The sequence below is a fragment of the Python bivittatus genome, unplaced genomic scaffold (genome assembly GCF_059951505.1).
Source record: "Python bivittatus isolate LINGU-HERP-01145 unplaced genomic scaffold, Pbiv_v1 ctg000820_np1212, whole genome shotgun sequence".
In the NCBI taxonomy this organism is placed as follows: Eukaryota; Metazoa; Chordata; class Lepidosauria; order Squamata; family Pythonidae; genus Python; species Python bivittatus.
Window position 1 is genome coordinate 404,470 of NW_028277107.1, and position 12,122 is coordinate 416,591.

The 12,122-nt window shown below is 44.1% G+C and overlaps 1 protein-coding gene across 1 annotated transcript; it reads left to right on the forward strand.

Annotated features, from left to right (window-relative positions):
* The first annotated feature begins 539 nt into the window (after positions 1 to 539).
* Positions 540 to 7,286, forward strand: LOC148214023 (vomeronasal type-2 receptor 26-like). The gene is made up of 4 exons (XM_088128864.1): positions 540 to 821; positions 4,350 to 4,577; positions 5,919 to 6,045; positions 6,388 to 7,286. The coding sequence occupies exons 1-4, from the start codon at positions 540 to 542 to the stop codon at positions 7,284 to 7,286; spliced, it is 1,536 nt and encodes a 511-aa protein (XP_087984990.1).
* Positions 7,287 to 12,122: the final 4,836 nt, after the last annotated feature.

The following is a 12,122-nucleotide window of genomic DNA, read 5'->3' on the forward strand; positions in this document are numbered from 1 at the left end:
GAAAGAGTTTTATTCATTTTCCGAACTTGCTGAGCTTTACAATGCAACCAAACGTGGAAGAATGAACCAATCTGATTGTTACATTTCCAGTGATTTTAGAAATCACTCCTGCAGTTAGATTTGTAAACCATCTGAGTTTTCTCTATAGAATTAGCTGTAAGTTTAACTTTTCTGTAAAATTGAAGATATTTAATGATGCATCTTTTTAACTTTCTACATCATTTACTCCTAAGGTTAGAGGTTGAATGTACTATTTTTATATTCAGTTAACATCCAAATTTATTAGAAGAGATCAGCATCAGTCTTTCCCTCCTTTTTATTAAATTTCAGACCACTTTGTTTGCTTCCGATGTTGGGTCAAAGCCTGCAGCCTATTCCCCAATTATGATTATCATCCCACCCAGTTCCACTTAATTCCCTTCCTGAATTAAGATTGCTACTTCTTCCTCTTGATATCTATAAGGAAACAAGAAGTGAATGGGATACCACAATTAAATTTGGGACAATGGTACATCTTCTGTTTTTTCAGGCATAAAACCATGCATGTCTGGTACCTCCTGTCCTTCTTGATTGCCATCCGCGAGATCAACCAGAGTCCCCTGATCTTACCCAACATTACTCTGGGCTACAACGTCCATGACAATCATTTCAATGCAGAGATGAATGCTGAAGCCCTGCTGGACCTGCTTTCTGCTGGGGAGGCAAATGTTCCAAACTACAAATGCGGAAGACAGAAAAATCTGCTGGCTGTCCTTGAAGGGACTGATTCTGACCTATCCCGACATATTGCAACCATCCTCAGCATCTACAAAATCCCACAGGTTAGCAGGGAAAGGTGTGGATTATGGTCAGTTTCTCCCCTGGAATCTCCAAGACTATTCCAAAAATATGCAAGAGATGCTTAATCTTGTACTAGAGACGTAAAACTGGTTGATCAAGAGAGCTATCACTAATTTTATAGAGGTTTCCTCTCTAACAGCAAAAACTCTTTCATTGTTCCTCTCCATTGAAATAAAATTCAAAATTCCCGAACTGTATGAAAAGTTGATTTGGGTCAATGACGGGTTGTATTCCAAGCACCCATCTCATGTTTGAACAGTTCAGTGAGAAAGGCTGCCATCTACTCCAGCTGTTGATGGCTACAGCATTCCTATGACATTTCTGTAAATCAAATATGCTATATAAGGGTACTTATTTATCTAAATGTAAGATAATTTAAAATACATGCAAGAAGGGATAAATTCCTGGACCAGTCTTGACTGGGCTTTTGTGGAAAAGAGGGGAGGAGAAAAGAGGATGATGATTTCTGTACCTTTCCTTGTAAGCACCTTGGACCTGGTTGAGACTTGGAGGGGAGACCATCAGGCTGTAGGATAGACTGAGAAAGTAAAAAAAAAAAATAAATCCCACAGCAAGGCATTGGCAACCCACTTCCATACATCTGATGAGAAAGCGGTAGGGGTGTGTCCATGAAGTCACCAGACGCTGATCTCTGACGGTTTTGCTACCGAGGTAGAGAAGGGCACTGCTGCCAGTCTGCATGTCTGGCTCATGTAGTCAATATCTGAGATCCTTCCCTCAGAACTGTCAACCAAAGGCTGATTGGCATGATGGCAAAATTTTTGGCTTTCTTCTGTTGCCCCAAAGAACTGAGCAAGTCCCCATTTTGGGTGTGTTTGTTGGTGCTGCAATCATATTACAATTTAGAATTACTTACAATTTGGAATAAATAATATATGATTTGGATTTGACGGGTCATTACCTATTCCTTCCGCTTTCTCCAGATTTCTTATGTTTTTGTTTCTGATGATCTGAATGATAAAACCCAGTTCCCTTTTTTCTACCGGATGCTCCCAAAAGAAGGAATCCAATACGTAGGGATGGTTAAAATGATCCAGCATTTCAGATGGACCTCAGTGGGTCTCGTTGCTCTAGAAACTGATAATGGAGAGAAGTTCTTCAAAACTTTAACACCTTTACTCACCCAAAATGGCATTTGTGCTGTTTTCTCACAAAGTGTATCTGGGTACAATAGGAATTTATACAATTTGGATGGTGATTTATACCTCAGATGGAAACAAGTCAATGTATTTATTTACCATGCAGAGCCCACTTTGGACACTATGTATTTCTATGGAATGGCAATCATTGACCATATGTTGCAGCTCTTGATAAAACCTAGCATAGGAAAAATCTGGATCGTAACAGCCATGGGGGACCTCACTTTGAACTTGCAGTATCAAGATTTCCAACGTGTTCACAGCATTTTCACCTTCTCCATTCAGACAAAGAAATGGATAGAACGTGATGCTTTTTACTTCTTCTCCCCTTCAATCTCTGAGTTTGGCAGCAAAGTTTTTCCATGTTCATTTCAAAAGCATCCCTTTTCTGTTAAAGGCTGGTTGAGATGCGAAGAGAATGAGGAAATGGAAAGTCTACGAGTGGAGGAGGTTGAAGTCACCCTTTCTCTCAACAGCCACCATGTTTACAACTCCATCTGGGCTGTGGCACGAGCCCTGAATGCTGCCTGTGTCTCCAGATCCAAGAGGAGAATGTTGAAGGAAGGTGGACAGACCTTGGAACTGGAAGGGCTACAACCTTGGCAGGTATTTCCTTTTCCATCGAAGAATCTCAGCTGAACACAAGCACGACTTTTAAAATTACTTAAGCAGGAGAAATTTAACAAATGGGGAGGGGAAGCCAGATTATTCTGGGGAGATAATTCCAAACACACTCCTTCAAACATATGATGCTCTCATGCTGACATTAACTATGATGTTTGTATGGTAGATAAAGAGAGGGAGGAGAAGGCTATGATAACAAAGGACAATTGGAAAATTTTATCCTCTGGATCCTGCTTCATGTTGGTCCCATTTATTCCACCCACATCTTGCCTCCCTTCTTGCAGGTGATGTGGCAACAGCTTCCACATCTGGTGAGACTCCTCTGTCTCTTGAGAACTGCATTTTCCCTGCTCCTTCTCTGCAGGAAGCTGCCATCCTTCCATCCAGATGGGAGGGTCTTTTCCACAGAATTAGTCTGGCTGCCTCTCCTGGAGCCTTCTATCCTCCTAATCAGTCATTGCCAGTTAGGCAGTCTTGTAAATTGAATAAATGCATAACCACTTTCTAACTCTGCATTTGCTTTTTTCTGCTGTGACGTCTCCCTCGCTTTATCATTCTCCCCCCATCCTCGCTACCAAAATGGATGGTGCTGGGACCCTGTCCAAAGCATCTCCATTCTTTAGGGGCAACCAGCAATATGTCCTTTCTACTACTTATTTCTGTAACTTATAAACTAATAGTAAGTTTAGTGATTTAGATTTAGAATAGGATTGGTACAACAAAGAATACTTGGGTGTGAGGAGCAAAATGGCCTCAATGAAGTGGCCATAGTATTGTATCTTAAAGAGAAGTTTATACTTCTGTGTTCACAGAGACATTTGAAGAAAGGATTAAGCTTGTGGCTCAAGCTGCTTCTTAAATTGAGAATAATGTGGTCTGGCCCCTGCCATCCATCTCAAACTGGGCCAAAGATTCCAAGAAACTGAACACAGAATGTCTATCAACTCATATTTAATGTCATTTCACAACTGAACCCATTCCCAGCAGCTCATTTCCTCTTCCTTCAAGGCAGACATCTCCAGGTTGAGTTCCAGGGACTTCACCTCCCACCTTTTCCATGGAAAACGATTTTATGTTTCCCACATTCCCTCTTAAGGGGCAGTTGATTACGGACATTCCTGTATTCTTACTCTGGGAAACTCCTTTTACCGATGTACCAAGCACAAGTCCAGTCCACCTCTTCTGGAAGAGAACCGGAGATGTAAATACAGATACACATAGGTGTAGGTCTAGATTTAGATTTAGAGTTCAAATTGGTATTCAATTTAGAGATAAGTATATGACAGTGATAATGTATGCATCTAAAGGCTTCAACTGCCAAATATTCTAACACAGAGAAAAAAGTATTCATGATTAATATTTGGGGCCTTCAAACATGAATGAGTTTCATAGCCATTCAAGTAGAGAACCACAATCAATCAGAACTGAAGAGGTGACTGCAGGTGGCCCTTCACCTCTGCGTTAGAAGCTTTGGAGGGTTAGGCCTAGGGAGGATGGGGATGGGACACCACCAGAAAGTCCTAGGGCTGTAAGCTAGGCTGAGAAACTGAAAAAACACTGTACAAGAAAACCAGAGCAGATGATACCCATGTTTGTCCTTGATGGGGAGGCTTTAGCTATTCAGTGAATCAGAAGATCCTGGCTCAAGAATGGTACAAGGGAGACTCATTCTTACTTGTGTTAAAGGCTGCAAGATGTTTGTTGTTGATGTTCTTCCCTTTCTAGCTCCATCCTTTCCTGCAAACCCCCCAGTTTTACAACCATTCCATGGATGGGGTGTATTTGGACAAGAACGGAGAGCTGGCAGCTGACTTGGATATGGTGAACTGGTTATGGTTTCCCAACAAGTCTGTGGTCAGGGTGAAATTTGGGAGTTTTGCAAGACAGAAATGCCAGGAACCCAAGTTTGTCATCGACCAGGATGCTGCTATCTGGCCCAAAAGGTCTAACAAGGTGGGGAAAACCATTTCATTGTTATTTGTCCTCTTCAGCATTGTCATTGATTAACACGTTCTCTGGGAGCTTCTGTAAAGTCTCTGAAGCCTTTCAAGGGATCAGAAGAGTTGCAGAGAACCTCTCCTGACCTTTGTGGCTTACATGTCCACTGCTATGCCTGATTAAGGGAGTCTGGATTCCCAATTCAAAGAATGCCATTTTGCTTTTATTTTTATAATGCTTTCCATAGTTGTCATGTTTTATAGATGTGGACTGGGGAGCCACCAGTCCCAAAAGGCCTGCAGACGAAAACTGATGAGGAACATTAGACAAATATGTAAAGATTTGAGGCAGCAGACTCACTGGAAGACAGAGTTTATTTATTTGTTTCTTTCTTATCTATCAAATTTTCAGCTGACATAATCATGTGCCTCAAGATGGTTTACAAAAATGAAACACGCATAATACAATAACCAATTCCTAAAATGCTAGGCTGGCTCTTATAAAGGACTCCTGGAACAGCTCTACTTGACCATTTCTCTCAAAGCCAACAGAATCCAGGCAAACCTAATCTCTCATTGCAGACTATTCCACAGTCTGCAGGTGAAAAAGAAGGAACATCTCTTCCTAGACTCAGATGCTTTGATCTCACAGAAGGGAGATTCCAGGATAAACAACTGCTTCCGTTACATGTGTCAGATTCACCGGCACGGCACAGTGAACGCTGCTGCTCAGTTGCACCGCCCCAGTCAATTTCACCGCCTCAGGCCCAGGCAGAAGAAAAGAGGAAGTCGGCCAAACCACAAGTTAATTGCCGGTAGGTGGCGGCAATTAACTCAGGGCAGAAGTGGATACTTTGTAATAAAGCCGGCTTCCCTTGAGCGGCCCAGGCAGCGCAAACCACAGTGGCTCAGAAGCGCAGCGATCGGCAAGCAATCAAGAATTCCCGGCTTAGCCTGCAGAAGAAAAGCCCAATGAACTCAACAACCCCACAGACAAAGGACAGCAATCAGAGAGACAAAGAAACATTGCTGAATCTGCCACTTGGGCGAGGGGGAAATACCCCGGGCAACTCAGTAACTGAGGCAATGGGGAGAAGGGCAGGAAAGAGGTGGTAAATCTGGGTCAAGGAGGGAAGCCTATAAAACTGCTCTATGTAACTGCGCCAAATCAACCCTGGCTTTGTTTGTATTACCTGCATTACACCTGAGTAAACTTCTTTGGCTGAACCTGTGTTTCACGAGAGTTTCATTCGATGCTGAATGTGGTAACTCTTACAAGATGGACCTAGTCTACTTTTTCTTTCCTTTGATGACAACCCTAATGTACTCTCCTTTATGTTCCCCTTTTTCTGCTCAGAGTCTGCCTCCCTCCAGGTGTGTGGAAAGGTGTCAGTCTGGATTTTTCAAAGTGGGTCAGGAAGGGGAGCCCATCTGCTGCTACGACTGTGTTTTCTGTGCGGAGGGGACCTTCTCCTCTCAGGAAGGTGGGTGCCTCCAAAGTGAAGCAGCCCTTCAGTAAGAAGGCTGACACTTCTCCCGGGGTGAAGATCCCACCTTGCTTGGTTTATTTCTGAAACATATTAAAAAATAGACAGGCTAGGAAACCAAGGTATGAAAGATCAACTGCTAAATCATTAGCATGCATCCTCCACCAGGGTTAGAAAGCAGAAAAGTGCTCTCAGTGGTTAGTAAATTGGTCACAGTTCCTAAAATTGCATCTTCTTTTGTTTTGGCTGTTTCTTACGCCATGCAGCATCTCTGCTGGTGGCATAAAAAAGACTAGATTAGTGGCTGAACTTGGTAAATGTTACTTTTCTTCTCTTCAGATGCAGATCATTGCACCAAATGTCCAGAAGACCAGCATCCAAAGAAGGAGCGAGATAAATGTGTCCCTAAGGAAATAAGCTTTCTGGCCTACAGTGAATATCTGGGGACCATCTTGGCTTCCCTTGCACTTTTCTTGTCCTTACCTACTGTATTTGTACTAGCAATCTTTGTGAAACACAGAGACACTCCCATCGTCAAAGCCAACAACCGGGACCTCTCTTACATCCTCCTCGTCTCTCTCCTGCTTTCCATCTTGACCACCTTCCTCTTCATTGGCCGGCCAAGGAGAGCCACTTGCCTTCTCCGGCAGACAGCCTTCAGCATCATCTTCTCGATTGCTGTCTCTTCTGTCTTGGCCAAAACAGTCACAGTGGTCCTTGCCTTTCTGGCCACAAAGCCAGGGAACAGAGTGAGGAGGTGGCTAGGGAGGAGTCTGGCCAACTCCATCATCCTTTGTTCTTCCAGTATCCAGGTGGTCATCTGCAGCATTTGGCTGGCGGTCTGTTCCCCGTTTCCTGATTCTGAGATGCACACCCAACCAGGAGAGATCATCCTGCAGTGCAATGAAGGGTCTCTGGCCATGTTTTATATTGCTCTTGGCTACATGGGCTTCCTGGCTGCCATCTGCTTCATGGTGGCTTTCCTGGCCAGGAACCTCCCTGGGGCCTTCAATGAAGCCAAACTGATCACCTTCAGCATGCTGGTCTTCTGCAGTGTCTGGGTGTCCTTTGTGCCCTCCTACCTGAGCACCAAAGGGAAGTACATGGTGGCCGTGCAGATCTTCTCCATTTTGGCCTCCAGTGCTGGCCTGCTGGGCTTCATCTTTTTCCCTAAGTGCTACATTATTTTACTAAGACCAGATCTAAATACCAAGGAGCAGCTAGTTGTAAAAGCATAAATCAAGATCTGATTACTTCTGCAATCTTTTTCTCAGAGTCATAATTTTGTGTATGTGTCTCCCATCTCTAAAAAGATGTGTAATACACTAGGCTTCCTAGGGTCAACCTCTAAATACCTCTGGATGGTCTTGCCATGGTTCTGGCATAGTCCCAGTGGTACCACCTATCCTGTTGAAAGCAAACTGGCCATATTGCCCCTCCTCCCAGCCCCTTGCAGCCACTCCCTAAGTGGTTTCAATGAGTTAAGCCAATATTAACCATGGAGTAATTCCCAGGCTGCACAACTTGAAAAGGTGCTTTTAGAAGGTGCCCACCTCTCTCCATCTCTTCACCCTCTCCAAAGTGGGGTCTCCCCAGACAGCTGAAGGAAGTCCTGGGAAATGAAGGAGTGGAAATTTTGCTTTGGCAAATCTGTAGAGGTCCAACTAGGAAATTTCAATTTGTCTGTCTTCTTATCCAGTAAAGTAAACCTTTTAGCAAACCCTTAAGCAGAGAGGAGATGGCCTCCCATTGTTTCCGTAGGATAGTGCCAAGAGGGATATTTTTGGCAGCGGAACATGGTAGCTCTTGGGTCATGCAATGGCTTGGAGCTGATCTTGTTCTGCAGGAGCAAAGAATGGGAGTAGGAAGTGAAGGAAAGGGTTTGCAGGAGAGGCAAGGGTAGGGGGAAGAAAGAGAGGCAGGGGGAATGGGGGAGTAAACAGTTTTCTGCAGGAGAGGCAAGGGAGAGGAGGGAGAGTTTCCACCTTTTTTTTATTATTTTTCCTTCACACCCTACAACCCAGAGCGGCCAGGTTTAATTAGGTATCATCAGCATATTGATCGTACACACACCAAATGCTTATTTTTATTGCTATTTATATTTCAAATTTAGACACCATCCATCTCACAAGGAAGTGACTCTGGGCGGTTTACAATAAAAACAACAAATAAATATTAGTTAAAATACAATTAAAATAGTATAAAAACACAATAAAACCAAATACATACATAAATAGTAATATCTTCCAAGATCCTGGTGATGAAAAAGATATTAACATACGGGAGCAACTTCAACGTGCTAGCCATCCCCAGGGTTGGTTGCCCTTTTTCTCGCCCCATGCCAGTTGGCATAGACAGGTCTTGACCACTTTCTGGAAGGTGAAGAGAGTAGGGGCCTGCCTCACCTGAAGGGGAAGGGTATTCCATAGGGTGGGAGCCACAGCAGAGAAGTTTCTCCTTCTGGGCCCCACCAGTCAACTTTCCTTCATCGATGGGGTCTGCAGCGTATCCTCTCTGCTTGACCGGGTGGGACAGGTCGATACTATGGGGGCGAGACGGTCCCTCAGGTAACCCGGTCCCATGCCATGTAGGGCTTTAAAGGTGATAACCAATACCTTGAATTGGACCCAGAAGCAAACTGTGACCCAATGCAGCTCGCACAGCAAAGGTTGATCCAGGAAAGAGTGTAACTGGTACACAATACGGAGTTGAGCAAAGGCCCTCCTGGCCACGACTGCCACCTGCTCTTCGAGAGGAGTCATGAGTCGAGGAGGACCCGCAGATTATATGCTGGGTGTGTCTAAGGTAGCGTCGCCCTATCCAGAATGAAAGATGGTAAACGTCCGGATACAGAGGAGCCCACAACCCACAGCCACTCCACCTTACAAGGGTTTAGCTGAAGCCTGTTCCTCCCCATCCAGACCCCCACAGCCTCCAGGCACTGCAAAAGGGTAGTCACTTAGAAAGCTTTCCAGTGGATTCATGTAGATATTAAAAAGCAGGTGACCCAGGACCAACCCATGAGCAATGTGAAAATTGGGCTCCACTGGGGTGACCTCTTATCCCCTATCAAAGAAGAGGAGCAGGAGGAGGAGAAGCCACCCCTGTGAGACAATGCCTCTGGTCCCCAGCCACTGTGGGAGGTCCCCTAAGGTACCGTGGTTGAAGGGATAAAAACTAAAAGGAGGACTAAAAGGGACAGTGAGAGAGATCAAAGCTACCTAGTCCAAAGCCAGAACTAAACCCAGAATGAAAAGAATCCAAACAACCCCATTTATCCAGGGTGCTCTGTACATGCAGAGTGCTCACTTGCAACTGGATCAGGGTGTGATCTGGCCAGAGCAACATGCTCCAGATCATGCTACATCTGGACAGTCTGAGACAAAGCAGAGGTCTCATGAGACTGCCTCCATGTGTCCAGCCCGAGATTACCTGAGACAAACTCCTGGCTGTCAGGGAGGCCATGATTTCCTGCTCCTTGCCAGACTTGAAGCTGAACTCCCCCGAGCACCGAAAGGTGGAGGTTTCCCTTTGTGCCCATGTACCTAAGCACCGTGGGTATGTGGGAATGACTGTGGGAGGCAGGAGGAAGACCCACAGCCCAGGCAACGGTCTGAGAAGAGGCAGCTCAGTCAGCCGGTGGGGGGAAAGCATGGGAACCACTTCAGAAGGGACCTCCCTGCTTTTAGGGAGACTCAAAGAGAAGAGGGGAGAAATAATTTCCATCTCCCAAGAGTCTGCTTAAGGTAACCTTACAATAGAGATTGTGCTGATACTCCTGGTAGCGCTTGTTGTCTGGACTACCTCAAAGGGCTACCGCAAGGGAAGCCCTTGGTGTCTGTGCCGGTTTTCTCCATCTTGGCCTCCAGGACTGGGCTGCTGGGCTCCATCTTCCTCCCCACGTTTCACCCACTCAGGGCTGATGTGGATACCAAAAACATCTGATGTTAGAATAGAACAGAAAAGTTACTTTAGCCAGTTGTTTCCTCAGTAAGGCCAAATAATCATATTTAAGAATTGAAACTCCTAAACAAACAAACAAACAAACATCCCATGAAGTTCTTTGAATTCTATGTCTTGATAAAAGTGGAGTAACACTGAAACAAATATTTTGACTTTCTTTATTTAACAGAAAAGGGACAGAAAAGAGAGAGACAGAACGAAGCAATAATAAAAGAAAAAAGAAAGAAGAGACCAAAACTTTAATACAGATATAGATACAGCTATGACAGGCAGTTTCGTCTAGTGGTTAAAATGCTGGGCTGGTAACAAATCAAATCAAATCAAATCAAGTGTATATATTGATATGCAGAATGGTAGAATTCAAGATTTAGGAAACCGAAGCCCCCATCCTTGACTGACAAGTGCATCTTTTTCAAAAATATCTTCAGAATGGACAACCATATGGACAATACATTGATAAATATTTAATGTATAATGTATAACTAAATATATATTGAATGTACCTGTGTCTAGGAATTGCATGCATCATATCAAGTCATTTATCTTCCCATTGAAAGTGTTTAATTTATCCAAAAGGGAGAGGCAGAAACTCTCCCAAATCAATCTCCAATAAAACCTCTTTATATCCAACTTTCATGGAATTATCAGAGACAGATCAAAGAATAGCTAAAGAGTTAATACATTCAGTACACGTAGAAAAATCATCATCACTTTCACTACGAACACCCAGATCTTTGTCAACTGGCATCCGTTCTGACTTAGACCAGTAATCCTCCAGTTGGCCTAACTGGGTTCATCAAGTGCACCAAAGCCTCTATGGAAATATCGTCAGTATATAATACTGATTGATGGACTAATCAGTTAGGTCAAAAACCATGGCTAATAATAATCTTAGCTATTGGATCTAAAGAAGTATCAAAAATCAAAGTGGAAAGTGGACATCCCTGTTAAGCCTTCACAGACAGAAGAAGTAGGTGAAAAAGACCATTGACCTTCACCTTCAATTTGGGGGCTGCATAGGGAATTCAGACCCATCTTACAGAGTCTTTGGGCCATCCACATATGGTGAAGCTCATATAAATCATAATGCCTGTTACCTTTATTAAGAACTTATTCCACATCACAAGATAGCACAGGTGTGTGCGTGCGTGTGATTTTTTTCTGTTTTTCTGCAGATCAATCAAATCTTCTGCCAGTGGAATGTGGTCTGATCTGTGCTTAGTTCTCACAGATCCCACTTGATCATTTCTTAAACGAAGTCCTGGTTTGTTTCAGGTCAAAGGCTAAATGGATAACCACTTTTTAATAAACATGATTTCCCCCCTCTCTAAATAGGAAAACCTGAAGCCAAACTATTGATCAATATAATGAATGAAAGTTCTCAACGCTGAGGAGAAGAACCGTGTTTATTGCAATGATCATTGGGTGCCTGCTTTCAAGACAGAGGGACCCTGAACCCTCCTGAAGTCCACTTGTAAACTTCTACCACTGTCCCTCGTGGCACAAGGTCAAATGCGCAAGGCAGAGGTCCAGATACTGAAGTGGTGAGGCAGGATGAGCAGTTAGCTGAGTCAGGTCAGGATGTAAAACAAGAAGTACAGGTCTCTCCATCTGGGGAGAGGCTTGGAAGAGCTGGTCCTTCGCTTGCACCATTCAGCTCGAAAGGTGTAGAAAGATCACGTCATGCCTTCAGGAGGGAGGAAGAAAGTGGATCAGGCGGCTGAATGCAGGGCCATCCCCCCCTGCAATCTCTCTCTTGCTGTCTGCACACCCAGCCTTCTGCAGGATGCCCCGAGTTTCACTTGAGGGGCTTTGCCTGTCCATTGTATGTACCGCAGACACGTGGCCGATCAACAATAAAAGTGAACTGAGAGTTATGTATGATAATTAGAGAGTGCTGAGTTTGCACTCACTCTCTTACAAAGTCAAAATAGTCACAAACTTTAGAGTCATTCAGTGGCTTTTTGTAGACAGGGAATGTCCCTTGCCAGGGATTGATGTCACTGGGCACTCTCCTTCGCCACTCTTGTAGGGGAATCTTCTTCTATTTGGAGATGTGAAGCATTTTTTTTCCTGCAGGGCAGAATACTTTGCCGGCTTTCAAACGCCCG

What these genes read in the sequence shown, in the direction of transcription:
- LOC148214023 (XM_088128864.1), top strand. Translation starts at nt 540, where the DNA reads ATGCATGTCTGGTACCTCCTGTCCTTCTTGATTGCCATCCGCGAGATC. An exon ending in GCATCTACAAAATCCCACAG is followed by an intron (nt 822 to 4,349) that starts GTTAGCAGGGAA and finishes TTCCCTTTCTAG; the next exon opens with CTCCATCCTTTCCTGCAAAC. An exon ending in GACCTTCTCCTCTCAGGAAG is followed by an intron (nt 6,046 to 6,387) that starts GTGGGTGCCTCC and finishes TCTTCTCTTCAG; the next exon opens with ATGCAGATCATTGCACCAAA.